The sequence below is a fragment of the Accipiter gentilis genome, chromosome 5, assembly GCF_929443795.1.
Source record: "Accipiter gentilis chromosome 5, bAccGen1.1, whole genome shotgun sequence".
Taxonomy (NCBI): Eukaryota; Metazoa; Chordata; class Aves; order Accipitriformes; family Accipitridae; genus Astur; species Astur gentilis.
Window position 1 is genome coordinate 38,339,178 of NC_064884.1, and position 23,635 is coordinate 38,362,812.

Below are 23,635 nucleotides of genomic sequence, written 5' to 3' on the forward strand. Positions count from 1 at the left end.
AATTTGTGTTCTCCATTCTAAACAGGTGTTAACCACCAAATCATTGTATAGGACACATGATTGAGTATGTCACTTGCCAGTAGAGAAAAGACTTGTTCTTGAATATGCAGAGTAAGTTTGCTAGAATTAATTCAGACTAACTCAGTTGAAAATTAGGTCTGCTGTGTTCAGAGATGCGTCATTTCTGACGCTCTCCCTCTCCCCCCTAGCTTTTCAAGTGGTGAATTCTCAGCTATAAATGATTTGCCAGGGAAGAAATTGATTATGAAACAGAGGTTATATTAATCTCTTGTCTGCTGCTAGAGTTTCAAGCGACTTCTTGTTTCCGCGGTTTCCTGTGGTCAGATGAAAACATAAAACTTCTCTTTTCAGTTTCATTTTAATTCTGAAGATTTTGAAAGCAGTTTTAACAGTTTAAGTAAAAGACTGGAATTGGTACCTGTTTTTGCTTTACAGCCCACACTATCAGAAGTGTTAGCGCTTTGGGATCAATGTGTGTTTAAATGTTAGTTTTCAGTTTGGAACTTGGTTAATAGATTTCATTTTAAGTAATCCTTTAGTGACAGTAGAATAAACTAATTGAGAAAATTTTATACTAGTTGGGATTCCATAAGTTATGAAATGTGGGGGGTTTTATACTTACAACAGCAATTTAAATACCAGTTTAACAGTTCTAGAAATGAAATATAAACTCTTGTTAAATATGGGGTTTGGTTAAATAAGAGAAAGCTTTGTGTCCCTTCTTAGGTCATTACAGTTTAGTGAAACTAACCTGGATTTGAATCAAATTATCTATTTTTAACTATGTTGTTGATAACTACTGAGCTAATCTTGCAAGTAAATACCTCAAGGTGTGGGTAATACAGGTGTAATTGGTAGAAACAGTACTTACGAGTCCACTTGTGACACTCCATGGTGCTGTTGAGTTTTTCATTACTTTGCAATGAGCTAGTAGGACTTTTGGGTGTATATAGAGGTTGCTCAGGTCTCTGATACCATACTTGTCTTCATTTTTTCATTATCTCACTGGGGGGTAGTCGGTAGAACAGTATTTACTTGTTTGTTGTCACACCATGTGCTCAGTAACTACACCCTTGAGTTGTCAGATTTGTCATTGCTGAAGGACGTACCATTTCATTTCCAAATGCTATAGTTAATCTTGTAACTAGCAAATAGTACTGTATAGGTGCATTTTTTGTATTTTTTTAGGTACAGATTTCTAATTTTTTTGCTTTCTAGATACTTTATTCTAACAAATACATCAAAGAACTGTTTTTATACACCTTTTAAATGATGTGAACAATCTTGTGTTACAAGGAGCTGCACATAATTTTTACTCAATAGCTGAATTCTGTAAACAGGATGAGTAGGCAGCAGACATGAAGAAAACATTTAAGATGGGTGCTGCAATTTAAAAAAAAAAAACGGCAAAAAAAAAACCAACACAGAAAAACCCTAAGCAAAACCAGAGTAGATTTTTCTTTCAAGTTACCGTGATGCTTATAAAGAGAGGAAGAAAATGGCATTAGGATTTGGGAAAGATTAGAAAGAGAAGACTGTCATGCTAGATTATAATCTGTTACTGTATTTAATACCTAATATACGTTTTTCCCCCCACAGAAATTAGCAGAGTACGGAAAGACATGTATAACGACACATTAAATGGTAGTACGGAGAAGAGAAGTGCAGAATTACCAGATGCTGTGGGACCTATTGTACAGTTACAAGAGAAACTATATGTGCCTGTAAAAGAATATCCAGATGTAAGTATATCTTTTTAGTCCCTAAATTATTTTTTGATCCTTGTGGTCGTCTTCAAATGTAAATTTCATGTGATGCTACCCTTGGATCACACTGAACTGCTTTTGACAAGATACTTTGTAGGGAAGCAGTGTATGTTCCACTTGGTGGCTTGAATTGTAGTGAGTGTGAGTGGAAGAAGGTTATGTTAAATACCAAACTAGTATGGATTATGAAGCCATAGATCTAAAATCTGAATTACCTTGTTCATTCAGTATTGTCAGTCCTGAGACAGTGTAGTAAGTTTTATGAGGGAAGTAGTTATTGGGGCAGTGTTTTTTCCCCTCTTAGTGTGTTTCTAAAAGTCAGTTGGAGAATCCTTAGAGACCCTTTAGAGACTTTTTCGAGACCGTACTTAATCTCAATTACTGTTTGTCCCATACCTGTGTAACCAGTTCTGTTGGATAGAGAAGTGTCTTTATCTTGGGGTTGGTTTTTTTTTTTTTGGTTGTTTTTTTTTTTAAGCAAAGCTTCTTGCTTGCATGCCAATGTTAGGTTCTCCATTGGGTGTTCTGTTCTGTTGTACACCTACCTTTTTGAGGGAGAATGGTTTCATTTAACTAGAAGAACTAATAAGAACTCCTGTGGTCCGAATGGTTTCTTAACTCAGGAAAAACAGTCTTGTCAAAATCTACCTCAACCACTTTCATTGATCACTGCCAAAATAAGAAATGGTGTTATTCCTCCCTAATAGAATTTAGAGGTCCTGTTGCAGTGGAGGAGTGCTGGGTCCAAGTGAGGCATTTGCACATTGGAGTGGTATAAAGTGGAAGAAAGTACAGAACAGCAAAAAATGGAAGTAACACTTGTGTATTTCTGTGGCTTTTCTTTATATCATTAATTAGATTAAGCTCTTCAAATTTCGCATTATTATTTTAATGCTGCTTAGAACATACAGGCCTCTAAATAAAACCTCATTGTGCCATACTTCATTAAGAACATTAACTGCAAGGCATTACTCAGAATATTTAGACAAATGTCTCTTCTCCCTTTTCAGTTTTCACAACGTTGTTTTGTTTCTTTTGGGTTAAAAAAGTGTACTGAGAAAAGCATTCAAAGAATTTGCATTGGCAGTAAGGACATCTCTCCCCTTTCCTTCCATTTCTCTTCCAAATTAAATATATGCATATGCCTATCTATATACATATATGTACATGCATACATATTCCCAATCAAAAAACAGTGATTCTTTTGAAACTCCAAGGAATTACAGATCTTTGAAAGGAGCTGTGCTATGCAGTTGTTCTGTAAAGCGATCTAAGTAGCTCTGTACTTAGATATCTGTATATATCTTAGAGTTGTATTGCTTATTGGCTTTTTAAGACATAGTTTAGTTGTTGAAATCTTTGTTTTATAACTTGACAATGCATCCTTTGTGAAGAGTTGCCTTAGTTATTGGCTGTAGTTTTTACAGAACTTGATGCTTGCTGTACAGGATCATGAGATAGGAGGAGGAAAAAGAATTTGGATTTCCTATAATTATTATTAAGCTTTTCTTTTAGAAATCAAAGGTGTGGTAGCTTAGCTCTTCACTGCCAGTTAATTGTCAAATGCAGTGTAAAAAAGCAAGAACGAGTTTGTCTCTAGTTACTGTCAAAGCACTTGTGTAACTTCAAGTGTACAATCTCTCTAGCTAGTGCTAGCTCTTTGTGTGCCTTCAGAAGAATGCCCTTGAAGTGGTCACTAATTAATTTTAATAAACTCTTACAAATTCAGAAGTTGGAGAGATTTGTGATTTGTATACATGTGACCTGGAATAAAAAGGTATTTGGTTCTTGTGAGATGATGTGAAATGTTTGCTAGGAAATGTATAGCTTCTACAACTATGGTGGTACTTGACAGTTCAAGCTTCATTGGGGAGCCAAGCCCGGTGTTCCTGCCTGTCTATGTGTTGTCTGTATTTGTTCCTATCTGCTCAGAACGGGATGTGCATGGCCTCAGTAATTCATTAAGCAACTAGAATATACCACTACATAAAAAAAAAAGCTGTGGGTTTTTATGTAGGCCCTTTCTAAGATCTTTCTGCTAGTTAGAAATTAAATAACCTGCTTTGCATTCAGGCTGGTACAGTGTTACAGTGTTCAGAAGGTCTGAAGTGCAGTGATTCCAACTTGTCTTAAAAAAACCTGTAAAATTCACTCATAAAGATTAATTTCACCTGTAAAGATGATTTCATTGCGATCACACAGTGTTGCATGAAACTTCTTACTCATATCTAGCAATTGATTTAATTGTTATCAGATACAGGGAAGACATGCTGTGCAGACTACCAGAGCGAGTTTGTCATGTAAATCCAGTTAATTCTTTCTATTGCCATTGTCCTCTTCCAACTGACAACCTTGTATACCTTACAAAGACATAAAGATGGATAAACTTAAGAATTATTCAAAGAGTGACTAGAGACTGTTTTCTGATGGAGATTTAGTAATATTTTTAATAACAGAAACAAAAAAAATCAACAAACTTTTATGATCTTCTAATAAACTTTTATTCTGGCAAATTTTTTGACTTAAGTTTATAGATTAGTTGACTATAGTGAATACTGAATAGTATTGTAGTGGTATTTTGTGCACAGAATCTTAAATTAATTGTGAGGCATGAAAATAATGGTCTGCCATAAGTTTAAATGAGCTTATGTTTTATATATGTATATATAAACATACATATGTATATGTATAAAAGATGAAACAGTAAATTTTCATAGCTTACATCACTTCAATATTACTGTTTGACTGTCCTTTGAGTACCTTACAGAGGAAAGAATATATAAAATCAAATTTCAAAGTTAAAATAAATATATAAAATCCACTATAGTCTCTCAGTTATTTAATTTTTTTATACGACTGCATATTGAGTATTTTTATTCTAATTTTTATTCCAACACCATAGTTGATGCAAGGCTCAACTTTCAAAAAAATTAGTTTTCTGAAACAGCCTGTAGTTTTTAAATGCCGACTGTGTAGACTCTGCATTTCTACTTCTGTAATAGTAAGTGCAAAATATGCAAAAACCTTGCTAAAGAAGAAATAATTTTCTTTTCTATGTTTTATTAATAAGGAGCATTTTTCCATGATGTAATCATAGTCTGATAATTAGTGTAACTGTTGGGGTGGTCTGCTTTCTGGCTCATTGTTTTTCCATTGCAAGCTACAGTAATGCAATTGTGTATACTTGTATATGTTATTTTCTTCTAGCAGCACCCTTGGAAGGTGTTAGATCTTTATAGAAATTTTAGTCTTAAAACTGAGATTTGAGCTACTTAGCTTTTCTGGACCATGTATATGCTCCTGAGACTTGAGAGAGAAATTGTGCATAAGGTACCCAGAAGATTAAATTCCATTAGTTGCCCATAATTTGCCCTTCAGTTAAAAATGTGTTCTCTCTGCAGTTAAATCTTTGTATGCTCATTTAAGTCTTTGGTGTTACAGTTTGAAGGCATTTCCAATTCATGGAGAAATATCTTCCATCGGAGTTTAAAGAGTAAGAAGAAAAGATGTCAGGAAAATTGAGCTCTTAGGAAGCAGAAGAATGGAGGATATGCTATTGTTTGTGGGTTAATAGTTAATAGTCTTTAGCATTTCTTATGCTTCAGATAAATGATTAATTTTCTTGAATTTCCCTAAAGAGCTGAGGCTAAACTTTCTGTCTGATATCAATTTAAACAGTTTTTGGAATTAGTACCTACAAATGTTGGACTGAATAAATGTTTTTCTATTATAATCATGGCTTTATTATTAATAAGTACCCTGTTAGCTCTGATTAATGTGAAATTCTCTGTTGGAACTCTTCTGTGCCTCTTCAGTAAAAATGTAAGAACTCAGTAATTATCGCATCTAAAGTAGCATGTCCTTTGAGTATACTGAAGCTCAAAGGCCAGCAGTGATAAACAGCTTGTGCGTACTTTCTGACCATTTTAGTTAAAACTGTTTAATTAGTACAACAGAACGATGAACACGGGGATTCATTTTACTATGGGGAACTTACTAACAAAATGTTTAAATCCTTTTTCAATTTGTTAATATCAGAGTTTAATAGCATCCCTAATATGGATTAGGAAAATGATAACATCGTCTTTATTTATTGTTCTGATTCTTTTACTTAAGCTCTTCATTCCCTAGTGGTAAACAGGGAAGGAGGCTAAAAGAGCTGGCCTTGTTTACCCTTGCAGTAGAAAGGAAAGGGAGAATATAACTCGTGTCTGTAAGTAAACTTGAGTTGCAGAGTACCAGCAGGGCCAAAAGAAGATTTGGCAAAAGTTCAACTACTGATACAAGTACAAATGTATACGAAACAGCTAAAAGAGTTTGATTACTTATTTCCACTCTCAATGAGATATTTGGAAAAACATTCTAGTAGTAGTGGGAGCAAAAAAGTTAATTTTGAGTTTGAACTTTATGAGAGGCTTTACGCGATCTGGTTGCAAATGGTAGGGGAATGGATTAATTGAGAAAGGTCCCTTTGTTTAGATGCTGATAAAACAGAGACATGCCTTAATATTTGTATGAAGCTTTTTTACCCTTTCTAATGTTTTATTGGATATCCTTCCATCATTGACCATCTGGTTCCCTTTTTGAAAGATAAGTTTCTTTTTGAGGCCTGGTTCACACTTCATAGGTTACTTTTTTTTTTTTTTGGTAGCACCTTGCTGAAAGATGACATACATTGTCATAATTTTATTCAGAAATAAGCCTTTCAAATCTCCAGAGCATGTTTGTTCTTGGAGGCAAAAGGATGGAAGACAGTCTAGAATACATTGAAGATAAAACCCTTGTCTTTTAGTCTCTGATGGTAATCTTGCAGGCTCAGCATCAGTTCAGCAGTATCAATGAACTTGGTCCATATGTCATCCTTGTGAGAATTATTTCTTCCCCATTTAAGTCATCAAGCATTGAGTGCTTGCAGTTAAGTTAGACAGGTGATTACCTAGTCATTTATCTGTTAATATTCTTATTCCCATTTTATTCTTACTTTCAAATTTTGCTCTTTAACTATTTGCAGATACTCTGTTTTGTGTGTGTATAAATGAAAAAAAAAGAAGGCAGAGTGGAGGTAAGACAAGTAAAGATTAAGTAAATAGCACTTGCTTTGGCTAGGAACAATGTTTCCCTTAATGTTTTTTGAAATAAATTTGGAAATCTGGAAGAAGAAATTAGTTCCATCTGGTACTGATGCACAAGTTGAACATATTTGTTAGGATACCAGTTTCTTATGGTGATGCTTGTATTAGTAATGTCTTCAAATTAACATCATAGGATTAAACTTTTAGGAATGTTCAGCATGTATATGATACTTCTAATAGAAAGTAGTGGATTATTTTTCTTACTTAGTCACGACACAGGTCCAACTCATGGGTAGGAGTCCTCTAATATGACATTAACAGCTAGTGCTAGACGTTTGGGTGCCTTCTCTACACCATGGATGAAGAGGAGTGTGTGGGGAAGCCAAGTGCTGAAGGAGAATGATAGCCTAGAAAATTAGTCTAAACAGTTTGTAGATGCTGGTTGTTTTTATGTGAATGAAATATCTAAAATTTTAGTTAGAATAAATTAATCTTACTTAAAATGGTTAAACTTGGGAATTATAAAATTTGAGGTGGCAAAGGATGCGTCCAACTGAACTTTCTGAAGAGCAAGTTAAGACCTAGTAGTCAACATCTATGATGCTTGTTTTTTGCTCACACGGTGCCTTTCATTATGGCTCATCTCTCAATTGTAGTTGTCTCTGCAGAGTTAGGCTTTCAGTTGCCAATCTGTTTGAAGAGAGCTATCTTCTTAATACTCTCTCTTGTTTTAGAATTCTGCACTTTATGTGCATAAATTTCTGTAGTTCATGGACTGCAGAAATATTTGGGTGCATGGTTTCAGTTGATTATGTACTACAACTCTGTGTCAGTTTGTCTATGCTTTCTTTTACTGAATTGGTTTCCCTCAGAACTTCTACTCACTTTGTGTAGTAGCTCTTGCAAGACGAATTATGGAAGGGTTGTGTGCAAATACAAATAATGAAAGGTCAATTGTGGGGCAGAGAGATTTGTGGAATATTTTGGTTTTCATTGGTTTTTTTGTTCAATGTGTTCTTTCAGATGTTTATTGTAGTAAAGAAGGGTTTTATACAGAGAGGAGGAAGAGCTTCAGCATGACATTTTTGCTTGCTGTTGTGAATAGGTCAGGTATACCTGCTGAACTCATTGGTAGTTTTTTGTTAATTAACGTCCTGCGTACTTTAACTAGGATTGGGGACTGCAGTAAACGTGGAAATACATCAGTAAGGGCTAAAACCGTACTTAATAGAGCAAGGTAGAGCTGTGTTTAAATTATGTATGTGGATTTACAAATTACTGTTTAGGCATCAGAATCCCTAGTAGATGCACTCACTTATTCCAACTCAGCAACAGATCTTCCCTTTTCTTCAGAGCTGAAGTTGGCCCCTGAAGGATGGGGTTTGTAGTTGAGAAGTACAATGTTTTAAGGAGGTAGGAAGCACAGAGAGAAAACCCCTTTCTTGAGAATGAAGAGGGTTTTAATTTTTTTTCCCTCTGGTTAATTGACAAAGGAGACCTCTAACGCTGAGCTGCTGTACTTTCTCCAGAAATTTAACCTGGCAATTATACCATGCCATCTTCCTTTTTTTCTTGTGGTTTGGGGTTTGTTGGGTTGGTTTTTTTCCCTTCCCCTTTCTCCTCCATATCTGGTGGTCAGTAAGCTTCTGACAGGCATATTAGATATTTCTTCTTTTTTTAGTAGCTTGGTAGTTTAGGTATTACTGTTTGTATGCTCAGATTTTTATGGAGTTGCCCTTGCAAAAGTAATTCAATACTTTCTTGTCAGAGAACAGCATGAGTTCTGTAAGTTCATAGAGGTAGATCAGTGAAATGCAAGTCTTCACTAATTATGCTTGCTCCGTGTTTCGCTTGGATAAGAAGGCACTGAGCCCCATCCAGAATTGCTATTAAAAGTAGTTTTGAGTACCAGTCAAAATATCAGCCTGATATTTTCCTTCTATCTCTTAAATCAAGTAAAAATCAGCTTATATGTCCTCAATACTTGAAAGGTCTATTGCTTATTGCTAGAATAAGTCTGCCTACAAATCTTGGGGGTACATATTAATTAAAAAAAATAAAGTTGCCTTTTAAGCAAGAACATTGACTAGTTTTTTTTTAAAGAGGTGTGCTGGTTTTAGGTTCTGCTGTTTCTGAAGTTCTTAACTCATTAATGCATTTTAAAGTATATATCACTTGTCAATGAAAAGTCTTCAGTGTAATGTTGCATTTATAGCATTCATTTCTGATTGGAATTTGATCCATAATTCCGAAGAACAGGATTGTTGTTCTTTGCATTTGCATCTCATTGATGTTGGTCACTTGGTCTTTTTCCATGATTCTGTTTGAGAGGAAGATTGTACACAAATACCAGCTTGTGGAGTAAACTTTCTGTTTAGATCTTTCCTTTCTTATTGTGTTTTGTTTCATAGCTTAGGAACTGTTGTTTACCTGCCTTAGTTTTGAATGTTGGGTTTGGAATACAACATAAATACTACCTCAGTAGATACCTCCAAGTAGGAGATTCTGAGATTGTGTAACTAATAGGTATTCATCCATTGTTGTATGGATGGATCTGTTAGATTTATTCAATTAGTCTCTGCTATTTTTTAAAGCCAGTAAGAACAGTAGTTGGACACCGTTGGTTCATTTCAGTTACTTTGGCATAATATTAACTCACAATTCTAAGTTTTTATATGTTTCTTAAGAGCAGTGTAAAATAGTTGAATTCTGAGGCATGGATTCCTTTTGAGATTTGTTACACTTCTTTGAAACTGTGTGCTTTTGTTTTTCTTTCATATACACTCAGTATTTTAAGAAAAATAATATTGGTTGATGAGCAGCCAGTTCCTTTCTACACCTTACTTGCTTTCATTCTAGTTGTTTCTTATTATATAGCATAGTACACCCTGTCTTCCAGGAAGGCTCATGCACCTGTACTAATGGTGTACATTCATCCACCCAACACTTCAGTTGCTTAGGCTGATTAATGCTTTTTCAGAAGATTCTGCTTCTGTAGAGTACTGACATAGGCTTGATCAATATCTTTCAGCTATGTGGTGTATAAACAATCAGAACATACTGAACTAAAAGTTTAAGTTCACTCTAGTTACAAACATTATGATCTGTAGTGTCAAGGGACGTTGAGGGCTGTACCCTGTTGTTAGTGATACAGGGACTGCTTGCTCTGGGAAGATGATCAACTGAATTATGATTTAAAGTTGCTTTAAATATGCAGCAGTCTCTCAAATTTATTTTTTTGTTTCTCTGCCAAGTACAGGTGGTCTAAAAATGTGAATGCTGCATAAAATAGATCTCTCCGATTTCCTGTTGCAAATTTATTATCGTGATTAGTTGAAATGACCATTTGTTTTCTTGTTAACGTATCTTTAGTGCTGAGGGTAATGAATATATTAGTCAAATTAACATATTCAACTTCTGGATCATACTGTTTAATGTAATTGAATGTTAGTTTGAACTCATTTGACTGTATTTGATTACTGTTGTTTTTAAAGTGAATGTCACTTGCATTAAAAGTAAAGCAAAGTTGCTGTCATTCAACATAAATACTAAAATAGTATTTCTTGGGCTTTGATCTCTTTAGATTGTTTTGAAGTTAGTCTGGCCAAAATAATATTTTGCCTTTTTTTTTTTTTTCTTCCACAAATGTAAATGTTGTCCTTGACATCTAGAAAGTTGTAAACAAAGGCTTGTGAGTCTTTCTGAAGGATTTCAGTTTCTTCAGGGAGACAGCAGATGGGCAGACTGAACAAGAGAGGGACCTGGAACTCTGGATTTGCAGCATAAATAGGGTTGGAAGATAACGGAGGATATAGAGATATATGTTACTACAGACAGGTGGATTGGCATGTGAACTTGAAGTGCATCTCAAAGCTTTATGATAACTCTTTCTTATGCCTTTTTTCCTGTGGTAAATAGGAAGTGGTTCCTCTACCGTTGCGATGACTGTGGTGGTCATCACAGAACTCTTGATTGTGGTAATGTCTGTCTGTCTCCTTACTTTAAAAGCCCCTGGGTAAAAGGCAAAAGCTCGTTAAAAATTAAGCCTAAATGTAGTAATTGTTGATATGATCCTATTTTAGTAGTGTTGTAAATGTTTAGGGTAATAGATTCAATATGATTTGATATGTAAAGGTGCAGTTACTACTGTAGTACTGCTGCTCTGGACTGCTTGATGCTGGCTGAAGCATATAAGTCTATAGTGTGTATGTTGTGAGACTTGTACCTTTAAATGCTTCTGACCAGTTGGACTTTTTAAGGTGTTTCAGGTGCTTTTCAGTTTTGCCTCATTTCTCTTTTTATTTATTACCTTCTTACAGATAGAGCAGAGAATTAAGGTTTGGTAATACAACAGCTTTTAGCAGAAGTCACTTAAAGCAAACAAGGTAGATGAGACCTTAAAGCACTAAAGAAAATATTCGGAGGACTATAATTCGAGATACCTTGTGCATGTCTTACCTTTTCTGCAGTTCTAGGCTTGAATTCTGTAAATTTACTGATTCTGGCAGCTGTACATATATATTGAACATTTTTGTAACAGCTTTTTTGGAAGGTGAATGGAATTTCACTTTAAATATAGTCAACATTGAAAAAACTATTTATGATTTTTTTTAGAAGAAATAATTGGACAACAACAAGTAGACATTGAAAGCCACCAGTCTTTTTTCTGCTTGAAGCATGTCACTTGAAGTCTGTAGTGAAGTGACAAACACTACCAATTATATAACCCTACTGTTTTTTGTTCTAAACTTTTGGGAGGGGGATTGCTTTTGTTTTGATGAAACGGTTTAATATTCTTTTCTGTGATGTATTTCAGTATTTTCATGGCATGAAATTCCAGACCTAGTTTGGTAAATCAGCTCCTAATGAACCTAATGCAGCACGATCTATGTACACGGAAATTGACTGGGATATACAAAGCTCCTGTGGCTAAGCATTATCATTCTCTGTTTAAATGGAACATTACCATTCTGTTTAAATGGAGAAATTTTGTAGTTCTGATTGTTGGAATACTTGGAGCCTTTTCAATATATTTAAGGTTATACATAAGTGTCTTGGAAGTTGATTTGTCTCAAACTAGGTAAGAATTCTGATCCCTCCCGCTCCGTGAATTCGTGTAAATCAGTTTGTTTCTATGATGGAGCTTTAATTCTATGAATCAGATTGTAGTTGTGTTACCAATACTCTAATGTGTGTAAAAGTAAAGGAGCAAAGCAAAAATTATCTAATATTGGTTGTGATTATAAATTACAATTTAGCCAAATTAGGTAATTAAAATCAGTCAAATGAATGGAAAGCATGTTTATGCTTAGGAAGGTTAAATACCTTAATTTGTCACTCACTTCAGAAATTTCATAAAATGTATTTCCCCCCCAAGTATCTCTTGGTTGAATATGGAAACTTTCATCCCAGCTGTCATTGGTTATGCCTACTTTTATCCACAAAACAATACTATCCACCTTCATCATGGGTTTAGTTGCTCTGTTGCTTGGTGTGGTGCTTTACCTTTTTTTTTTTTTATTGACTTGTTAAAGTGTGCTATTATGGAGGAAAAAATAATAATTACTATTTATATAATACAGCTGTAAGGTCTTCTGATTTGGGAGTGTGCAATTTTTGTGATTCCTCCCACCTTTCAAGGTGACTAATAAATGTATTTTTAGAACTTAGAATTATAAAACTCTGAATAATTCAGCATAAAATCTATTGCCTGAAAGGGATGCAGAATTTTGTCTAAAGTTCCAGTAACTAATAAGATGAAATGAAGTGGTTACTGAGCACCTCTCCTTTGCATAAACTTAAGTATAACCTCAAAGCCTGTTTCTGCTTGGTCAGCTGTTCCTGTTTGGGGGAGGAAAAGTGACTACATTTCTCTGATAATTTTGAAAAAGGGAATGGTGTCCCATAAATACAAGAATCTCCGTTTCTGCAAAGTATTTGTGACAACAGTATCGCTATCTGCAATGGTGCTCCAATTTAAACATTCTTTCTCACTTCTAATTACTGAGAATTGGAAGTAGTCTACAGCAAAATTGCCAACTTTAAGTGCCTTGGGTAATGTCACATGTAGTCACATCTAATTAAAAGGTATTATTATGGAAATTAGTTGTTGGACTGTATATCCTGAGGATCCATTGTTATTGGAATATGAGTTTAATGATGTAAACTGTGAAGCTTAGAGGGCACTGCTGGAACCTACAATTAGGTTTTTGGAGACCGATTTACACACAGCACAACTTGTTAATTCTCTAGATAAATGTGTCACGATTCCCAAGTAGAGCATGGAATTGAACAATTTTTACTCATCTCCTGGTGTTATTGAAACTGGTGTCTTGTCACTGTTCTGAAAAACCTCATCATAGTGGATGGGATGAAACAGATTATTCACTATCTCACTTAAACATGCCTACTATTAGATTGTTCACGGGATCTGAGTTCCTGAAAGAGTTTCTGTTAACAATCTTTCAATTACTGTTTAAAGGTTTTTATGACCACTTAAAGGAGGGAACTACCAAACTGTACTGTGGGCCTTTAAATCATTGCAAATGGGCCTCTAATGATAACAGAGATTCCTATTTTAAAACCATGAAATTGTTAATTTGTCTATCTTTACAGCTTTCTCACTTATGTTGATAATTCTAAGCAATTTAAAATCCAATTATTTCCAAAATATGACAGTAATTAGATTAGTGTTTTTACATGAACAGAACATGTAGCATAAAATTCATTTTGAGGGATATTATTTTATAGTTACTTGAAATGGAATTGAAACGACCCTATTAAGATTTTCTTTAAACTTGTGTCATGAGGAAAAGGGTTAATGTTTAAAACAATCTTAAATGGAAAGCAAATGTGACTTTAATGCACAGTTTATATTAGTATGTATGAAAAGCATCGAGGAAGCAGAAGTGAAGCAAATAGTGCAATTAATACAGTACAAACAGGAGGATTTCTGTCCTATTAGGTGAAGATACAATAACGCTAATTAAACATGCTAAAAGAACAAGTTGCTGTTTCACTAAAGGTCTAACGTTATTATTTATATAAACAGCTACACAATTTATGAATGGTGGAAACGAGATCAGAAATTAGGGAGCGAGCGGGGGGAACCCACAGTGTTTTTCACCTTGAGTATGTTTGACAAGGCCTGGCTTTTGTCTTTGATAACTGATAAGGTCTCTGCTTTGTTGTTGTGTGTTCTTGTACCTCCTGGCTGCTGATCCAGCCTGCAGTGTTGTCAGCTCAGTGAGGAATGTCGGTGGACGGGAGCAAAAGGGACATGAAATGGTTGACACCGAGGGATGGCAATAAATGAGATGGGAGCTAAATATATAGGTTTGTGACATTCTAGCAGCTGGCTGAAGTCCTGCTGTTTGTTGCTTGGGTATACTAGCCTTAAAAAGGAAGAGAATGCATTGTAGCACGAGGAAGAAGAAAAACAGCTGGTGGCTTATCAGTCAGCCCTAATGACAGGGAAGGTTAAAGAGTTTGGAAGGACAAACTTTGATACAAAGTGCTTTTATTAGTAACGTAAAATTCTTAATTTTATAGAAACAGTTTTATAAAACTAGTCTAAAACTTTGTGGTCTTCCATGGCTCGTTCAGGGCAAAAAATAAATTAATACTTCCTTTGCTGTCCAAAGAAAGTTACTTTAAAAATTAACTTAGTTTTGATTCAAGCAGTTGGTTAGGTAATTTTACAGTAACATTCTTTTGATGTTTTCTTACTCCTTAATGAGACTCTTTGGAAACAATTTGATACTTGATTAAGTATGTTGCAGTTAAACATTTTCTTTTCTAAATTAAGTATTAGTTTTTGTTATAGATGAAAACATGAATGGTATAAACTTTATATATCTTCATCTCCCTTTTATTAGAGATGTAAAAAAAGTATCATGTGATTTAAATGCGATTTTTATAGTTGATGCATTTTCAAAAGAAAAGTTAATGTTTGGAAAAATCAGTGTTTAACTGCTTAAAAGCTTCATATTTGATATGTAACTTATAACTACACCTAGTTCTTTTACATGCAGTAAAGGCTGTTAGAATGTAAGCTTGAAATGAGTCCAGCACCTTAGTTGGAAGATTAATGCTGCTTGATATTGTTTGGTGGTTGTTGCTGATTGAGGTTTGTACTGTTTCTTCTCAAGAACTTGTTTAGTTCTTGAACCCAAACTTTATTGTTTCTCCTGGCCTGTAGCTGTCAGTTGACCCAAAGAGAAGTGAAGAGCAAAACCTCATTTACATCTCCTCAACAGGTAAATAAGTAACGAACAAGCCTTTCTGTCCCCTCTGTCGTATCTGCGGTAAGTGTCTGTGTTGGTGGGACACCCTAGAGGCCGTCAGTCCTCCACTGGGTTCAACAGGTGAGAAGGAATGGGCCCAGCCTTGCCCTGAAAGAAGCCCTGGGCTACACAGAGTGAAACTGTACTGCAGCCTGAAGCCCTTAGTGGAAAGGACTTTGCCATTTTTTTGTTCTTAAATGTGGACAGGCATAACTTTTTTTTTTTCCTTAAATGTGCAGCAACAGAATCTGACACGGTTGGGAGAGATCAGGAAATTCCAGATCTCCTCCTCTTAGGAGGAGCTGGTATTTCCCTTTCCTTAAAGTTTGTTGGAGTGTTTGTAGAAGGGATGTGTAGCGCAGGAGCTTAGTGGCAGCTCTTAGAAGACTGCAACAATGATAGATGAGTCTCATTCGTCTTAATGTTAAGAGCTGTTTTTTTCCCATGATAGGAGCTGCTTCTCCTTGTTGCGATAGTCCTGTCAGAGTGGTTTTCTATCAATTTGAGATGGTCTTGCATTAAATTATTGTCTTAGTATATGCTTGGCTTTTCTACAGAGTACTAAAATAGGTACATGAAAGTTCAGGTGGACTATATGTAGCACGATGATGCACAGGATATGGTTTTCAGGCCTTGAGTAAAAGAGATTAGAGAGATTTGAGCTTCTTTGCTCAGGGAATTTGATGTATTGTGTTCAGTCAGATTTATTTTTTTTTTTCTGTACCTCTGTATAGAGAGATTTATGGCTGTGGAGCTATATATATATCTAGTCAGTTGAAAATCTTCTCTTGCATTTATTACATGATACCATTTATGAAGTGCTGTTACCTTTTGAATTAGTACAGCAGCCCTTTGTGGATCTCTGTTTTGAATTCTCTAAGTTTTTTAGGTCAATGCAAATATTACCTATGTGATACATGATACAAAAATATCAGAATAAATATCAGCAAAATTGTAGGTAATTTAATAAACTTGCCTTTATTCCTTCTTACCGATCTGATGCAAGTGCTGATTGTCTTTAATATTAGCTTTTTTCCAAGTGATTATTTGGTTCTGTACAGTAAAAAACAGAAGTACACAGCTTTTATAGTTCTGTGTTAGAGGTCAGTAATATAAGACTTATTCTTAAATTAATTCTCTCAAACTTTGTAGTCCATTTATCTGACTTCCGCTGCTTCCATTTAAAGCAACTTAAGCAATGCAACTTCTGCAGTGTTTTAAAGTTTCTTGACTCTTTGACAATGTAATGTAAGGTCTTTATGGTGGCAGTATATAATTCATTTTCACAAAAAAATGTAGATCTCCCTTTTGGTTTGTTTGGATTGCTTTCTAGCTTCCATCTGAAGGTTGTATTATCTAATGCTGAAATTATATGATGGAAGTGTCATTTTGCTACAGAAAAATGAAAAAGAAAACAAAATCCTTAAACAATCCTAGAACAGTCTAGAACAGTAAAACTCCTTAGTAATCACTTAATTTTAAACTAAATGGTAAATGTCTTGGCATAAATGTTTATGTCTTCAGTTAATTTTTAGAAAATTGAATTGAGCATTGGTTGGATGTGGTAATTTTTCAAATTTAGTAGGTTATAGGATATTTAGGTTTTTGGTGTGCTCTTAGATAGAATGACCTTCAAATTAGCAAAATAATTTATGAACAAATGATGTTAACTCGTTAGCAGCTAATCTGGCAAAACAGTGCCCTTGAGATTAAAGATACTTTCTTTGTGTTAACATACAAAAATATTTTTTGCATCTTTTCTGCCTTTGATAACACATATACACATTGTGTTGAAAAAAATCAGGTGGAATCTTCTGCCCAGAGGAGCTGAAAGTAGATTTTATGGGAAGATAGTGTTATATTTTGTGGTTTTGTGGATGAGAATTATGTTGGTACACTAGATAACAAGAGAAATATATTTTGAAGATTTTGTTTTTTGGATGTACAGGAATTGCTGCATCCTGAATTCTTATGGCTGCATGTTGAGAATCAATTCTGACAGATACTTAGTTAAAACGGATAACAAAGGAAACTGTACGTTAGCTTCTCTGACTAGTTGTAATGCATTCAGTTAACTAGGTTTAGCTACTGCTGAGGTTCTTCTGTTGTGTGTTAGAAACTCTGTGCTAAAAAGGAAGTGTTATTTAGATAAATTTCTAGCTATCATCATAACATTTTATTAAAAAAATTGAACATCTGAAAGAAACACCAAGTATTTAATATGAAAACTTGATAATTTACTCAGGTTCTCTTATAAAATGCAAGTTAAGAATTCGGAGCAAAAAGTTGTATACTTCAGTGTGTGTGGTTTTGGTTGGTTTGTGTGTTGTGGGGGTTTTTTTGTTTGGCTGTTTTTTTTTTTAAATTTGTGCTCAGGAATTTCTTTTTTCTTTAATACAGAAAGCTCTATTACCATTATTAAAATGACCTGGAAAGCTAGCCTGATACTTTTTTTTCTTTCCTCCTTTTTTATAAATCTGATCCATTGTATTTACATGGGGTTTGTAAAGCTGTTTGTCAGTTAAACAAGCTCTCAAAGCCTTCAGCACAGAGGTTATTAGAGGTGAATAATGTGGATTTAAAGGATTTGGTAATTCATTCTAAATCCCAGCTATACTTTTAAATGCATTTTTATTTTTTGCTTTTTTTTAGAGGAGCATTTTAAGCATTAGGATGCGGTCTGCTGAGTAAAAACTGTATTTTATTGACATCACATGGATAATCTGGTTTGTCTAGTTTACATCTGCAGTGATCAGAAAAAGATTCTGAGCTTTTTGAATGATCACCAGTGGCTGATATTCTGCTCAGTTAAATGAAGGTAAATAATCTGGTAATTGGCAAGTAAACTCTAGCAATAAAACTAACCTTGCAGAATTGTGGCATCTCTAAATGGAATAAATTGATATTTTTATTGTAAGATGGTTATGTTCTTTAACATTGCTGTGCTGTCTTGGGGCTTTAACTGTACAGTACTGCTCCATAAAAACAATTTAGTTTTTATTGTAGCAAGCAATATATTTATTAAAATTTATCACTCAATTAACGTCAGTTTTCTATCTGAAATTACATGGTGTGCTGTTTGACATATTCCAGAACACAATTTGAAGCAGTTTTTAATTTGTTAAATAATGTAATGTTGCTGGAATATAGGCACTAGCAAAGAGAACTTTATAGTTGAGTAGGGCTCAGGGTTACCCTTTGGAAAATGTAATACTTGCAATTCTTGTAACTAATAGATTTACCTTTTTGAAGTGAAAAATAAAAATCTAATCCCCCCCCCCCCCCCCCCTCCTGATTTTTAGTATTAAAAGTTCTTAAAAGTCCTTACTTATTCTACTCCCTGTTTTAATGTTACCCAGAGAACTTCATTAGTAAGAAACAGTAATAAATGAGCAGTTCTTAAGGTAGGCCAAACTGTTTATTATGGTAATCCATCCCTGAAATCATGAAAGCATGTATTGCTGATGCCCAAGAGGGAAGGCTGCAGTTCTTCATTTCACAGGGAGAAAGAGGTGTTGCTGTTCATCATGGATTCTGTACTGTCTTATTAAAGCTTTACTGGAAAACTTAGATAAATCTGTATCAACATTTCATATTAAAAGACTGTGTGCCATCTCTATATAGGCAAGGTCTGTTTACTAACTGGCTGACAAATGCTAAATATTATGCTCAGTTTTGGTCAGCCAGCTGGCTTGCAGGGTGTGCATGTTCATTCAAGAGATTTTAATTCTGAACATAATGTTAACTATTCAGTGTCTCAATTGTCCTGATGCCATTTTACTAGCTTTCTGGATGGGGTGTTTTAGAGGTTAAACAGCATAGAGGAGGACTGACTCATGTATGCTATGCCCATAAATACGCCAGAGCTTAGAACTGAGATTTAAGCCATTCTCCCCTGCCCCAAATAGCGCTCACTAGTGAGCTTGAAAATCTTTCTGGAGATACTTCTCCTTTCTGGAGATCCCATGGAATCTATGCTGTTGCAATTGACTTAAGAAGTTGTGCTTAAAAAAAATGAAAAAATAATCTAATATAAAGGAACTAAAAAAGTTAACAAAATTGCTGCTGCAATAACTGCATTATGTAGTACCTAGGTTAAATGTAGATTTGGGAAAGAGTAGTAGATGTAGGTATTTGTATGGAGAGAGCTCATTTACTCTTTGTTACTAGCTGAGTTTTTCATTGTAACCTCTGAGATGTCTAATAAGCAAAACCTCTGCACTGATGTGTTGTTTTCATATTCCTGTGGATGCTGATACTTGTGTATAATGTATCCCAGACTTCAAACCAGTGAATGTTAACTTTGTTCTCCTGCTGCAAAAATACTATGTTTTAGTAATATATTACAACTATGTTCATATCCTTTATTTTTGCATTAGTAAATATTTTACTTACAGAAGTTTTTAAACTAGACTAAGCTTGTCTTACTCCCACAATAATTATCAGTTCTTGCCTGTAACAAGATGGGTTATTCTCTGGCTTTGATGTTGGGAAGTGATTATGGTAAGTGAAATAGGAACCAAAAAAAAAAAAAACCCACCACCAAACCCCCCATATATAATCTGTGTTAAAAAAAAGTATACACTGAACTAAATAAAGATGGAACCAGTCTTAGTGAATTACATATGCACTGAAAATTATGATTGACCATTTACTAAACTAAGAAAAAGAAAAATACTTTCATTATCTCCTTTTTTCACCAGTGATAAAGATTTTGCTGTATTCTTTGTGACAAATAAAATTTTAGAGAATTTGACATACTTCAGATATTTTTAGCTGTAATGACCCTTTTATTAAATGTCGGGATTAAATTTCTCACACTTGAAGTAACACCAAAGGTATTTCAAATGGTGTGCTAGAGGTTTTGGGTTTGCTTATCCACCACACAATTACCTAATCACAAATACGAAAGATCCTGCCTTTCTGAGGGTTGATATTCTGTATTTTGTTCTCCAGTACCTTAATAGTTTTATTTTTGTGTTTAAGTGATGAAGAAGAGGTTTGATGGTAACTTATGTGTAAATTTCTTACAGCACAGCATTTCTAATTTACTACTTCATCGCTTAAATGCTTCAATAGTTCTCATTTAGCTTTGATTATAGTATTAGAATGGCATATGTGAGATACACCCAGCAAATGTAAGTGGATATATTTGACATAAGCAGATTATACGTGTCGTGCTGGTATTCACTACATATGTACTTTGGCATTTACTTGGTTATTTTGCTTGGAAAACATGCTGTGGGATGGAGGGAATGTTTCTCATGCATTGTTGTCTGTAGCCTGTCTTTTATTATAACTAGGTGTTTGTGGAAGAAGAAAACTTCACTGTTGTCACAAGTGGTATTAGTTTATATGTAAAAATTAACTTCTATATGTGGTTACTACTGTCCATGTTCACTGTATTGACAATGTTAATACCATCTGCTTTGTCAGCCTCCTCTCCATGTAAAATCTCATCAGACTGTTTTTTTTAACTATGCAAAACACTTGCCAGATTCCACTGGAGCATATTTAATCCTCAAAATACATGCTAATGCAGTCAATGAAAAATTTTGCAATTTCAAAATTGTTTTATTCCTGAAACATTATACTTTTTTTCCATTTGATTTCTTAAATGTGTACAAGTGGCTCTGTATGTAAACTTTTTGTTCCTTGTTTTCAGTTAATCTATGGTATGGTCACCGTATAAGCTGTGTATATGATGCATTTGTTTTTATTTGGTAGCAGTTCTTATTACTGCTTTTCTTCAGCAGAAGCTGTGTAGCTGTTTTTTGTTGTGATGAGTGTGGTGTTGAATCACTGGAAATAATTAATAAGGCATGAAATACATCTGAGGTTTTCTATTCATGGGAGAAGAGACTTTCTCTTTCCTTAATCACCACCTATCAAAAATCTAGTGGTATCATCTTCTGTACTGGATGAGATAGTGGTAATAGTTCGAAGTATTTCAAGAAAATATTTTGACTAAAAAAAATGGGGGGAGCTGTAAATGTGAACTGAAAGGCTATGTCTTTAATGAGTTCCTGCTCTTAGCTTACCATTGGTGGCAATTTTATTCACGGTCATTTTGAGTAAGGAAAAGAAATCATTTCTATGTACATGTTAGTTCTCTTAAAAGTATGTCTATGTGTGTGTTTGTGTGTGTATTTATATATGTATATAAATATACATCACTACAGCTGCTCTTGTGAATAAAAAAAACCCCAAACCAACTTTGTGACAAAGTTAGCATTGTGAAATCAGGTATTTGGTCATGAAATGTTGATTGAATAAATATTGGAAAATGTTACTGCTGGAAAGCATAGTCAGTGTAAGACAGGATATATTGCCTATTTAAGTTATTTCTATTCTCCTATAAAATGTTTCAGATGAAATTTCTGAGAAAGTAGTGTCAAAGCTACCTATATATGTTATGCTACAAGTTTTGTTTTCTTTATGAAACACTAAACTACCTAACTGAAAGTATATGATCTTGCCTTCTTAAGGTTTAATATGCTGTATTTTGTTTTCCAGTACTTCAAGTGATTTTATTCTTTTTTTCAAGTTACAGGCTTTCAAAAAATCGAATCGGATGTTTTTTATGATTATCTAAAACTCAGCTTAAAGCAATTCAGGCTTTTTCTGATCAATGCAGAAGTATTTTATGGAAAAACAACTGTATTACCAGTATCTTAAAACAATGTTCCTTTAAAAAGAAAGTGACAAAAACCCCCAAACCCCGAATTTGCTAATTTTGGTGGGTCAGTGAAAGCTTTTGTTGCATTCAGAGCCTCATCATCTGATTATTTATGACATGTTTTGTCAGCGTAGTGCTATTTTTTTATCTTCTGTGGTAGTATTTCGAATTTTAGTTTGCATATAAATATCTTTCAATTAAATGCATTCACTACTTCATCCAAACCATGCATGAAAATAAGTACTCAAATTTAATGGTAACTTTAAGAAATTTATTAATACTTGGGAGTAGTGTTAATCTTGCTCACAAAGAAGAGTCACATTTAACAAACAACATCGTGAGTGTCATACACATTTATCGCGCTTTTTTTTGAATGCCTTTCTCTTTTTGCTGCAGTTCCGTTGTGTCTCTTCATTACTTCATTTCTACAGTTAGCACTTTAGCCTGTAACTCTGTCAGATTAAGTCATCTCCCAAATGGTCTTGGAATAGGACTATTGTGATCTGAAGACACGGAAGGTTCCCCCGAAAATGGCTAAACTGACTGTTAGCATTGCTGCTTAAGATAAAATTACCAGATGTTCTCCATTATAACATCCAGTTTTCGTTGGTTCTTAATCTTGACATATTTTAACCATTGAACTATGCAGAGCCTTGGTCTTCAGCTGCCTCTTATTTGGTGGGGAAAAGCATAGGAAAATGAAGTGAACAGGAAATGCTGCTCTCCATGTCTTTAAAAAGCAAACTAAAACACCAGGACATTTTGAACCACATTTTTGGGTGCTTTAGTTTGTTTAATGTATTAGTATACAGTCTGAAAGATGATCTGGGTATGGGAAGGATGAATATAAGATACAGTTTTCCGTGTTCATGGAAATCCGCTTACAGCTGGCAGAGTTATGGCTAACACTTAAACTGAGCTGTAAAATAAAATACTGTAATTGGAAAAAAAGTATGAATAAGGGAAGGGCTAAATTGCTTTCTAACTGATGCAGAAGTCTGAAGTTTTTGTGTCGTGTTACAGTTTAAAAAAAGAGGAATTCATGATGTGTGAAGGTAGTCTCAGTGGAGAACAAGTTTTCATGTATGGCATAACTATACTGAAGCTGATTTCTACAGACAGTTAAGAATTAAACAACATAGGAGTGGTTATTTGTAGTTACAAGTACTCAGTTGTATTAACTACAGTGGGTTTTTTTAAGGAATTCACAGGATTTATGTGATTTTTCTTAGTTGGAGATCCGAAGGTGAGACCAAATGCCATATTATTAGAAACGTAGACTGTGGATCATTGGTAAAGAAAGGGCTTTTTAATTGTGCGTTCAGAATTTTTGCTGAATTTAAGTATTTATTATTATGTCTTAAAGTATTCTTAAAGTCAACACGAAGCATGGTTTGGGTATAATGAGAAACTACTGAGATTTTCCTTAAAATAATGTTTAGGCTGTGTAAAAAATGTTTGTACTCACGTATGCATTGTATCTGAGGACCTTCCAAGCCTTTTCTTGATTTACTTGAGTTGAAATAGACTTTAAGAATTGCTTGTTTGGGCTTTTTTCCAGTGATAAGTAACTAGATCTGCAAATCTAATGTATAGTAAATCATTGGAACATTTGCGAATAAGATGGTAGAATAAATGAGTCTTTAATTGAGCAAAATAATTGTTTAACCAAATGCATGTGCTTTTGCTCTGTCTTGCTGGATTTGGATATTCTAATCAAATCAGATTTTCAAATTATTCTCCAGTAATAAAGGAAATAATTTTTTTTTTCATCCGATAAATTAGATCTTGCTATATCTTACTTTCAGGTTT

At 34.4% G+C, this 23,635-nt stretch overlaps 1 protein-coding gene across 9 annotated transcripts in view; it reads left to right on the plus strand.

Moving 5' to 3' along the window:
• The window catches only part of QKI (QKI, KH domain containing RNA binding), a 164,979-nt gene that overhangs the window by 37,078 nt on the left and 104,266 nt on the right, over window positions 1-23,635 (plus strand). For all 9 annotated transcript variants that reach the window (XR_007506109.1, XR_007506111.1, XR_007506110.1 and 6 more), the window contains exon 2: window positions 1,621-1,763. Coding sequence is in view for 6 of the 9 variants with exons in the window: in XM_049801198.1 (XP_049657155.1) it covers window positions 1,621-1,763 (143 nt within the window). In the remaining 3 variants the exon portion in view is untranslated. The remainder of the gene's footprint in view (window positions 1-1,620; window positions 1,764-23,635) is intronic.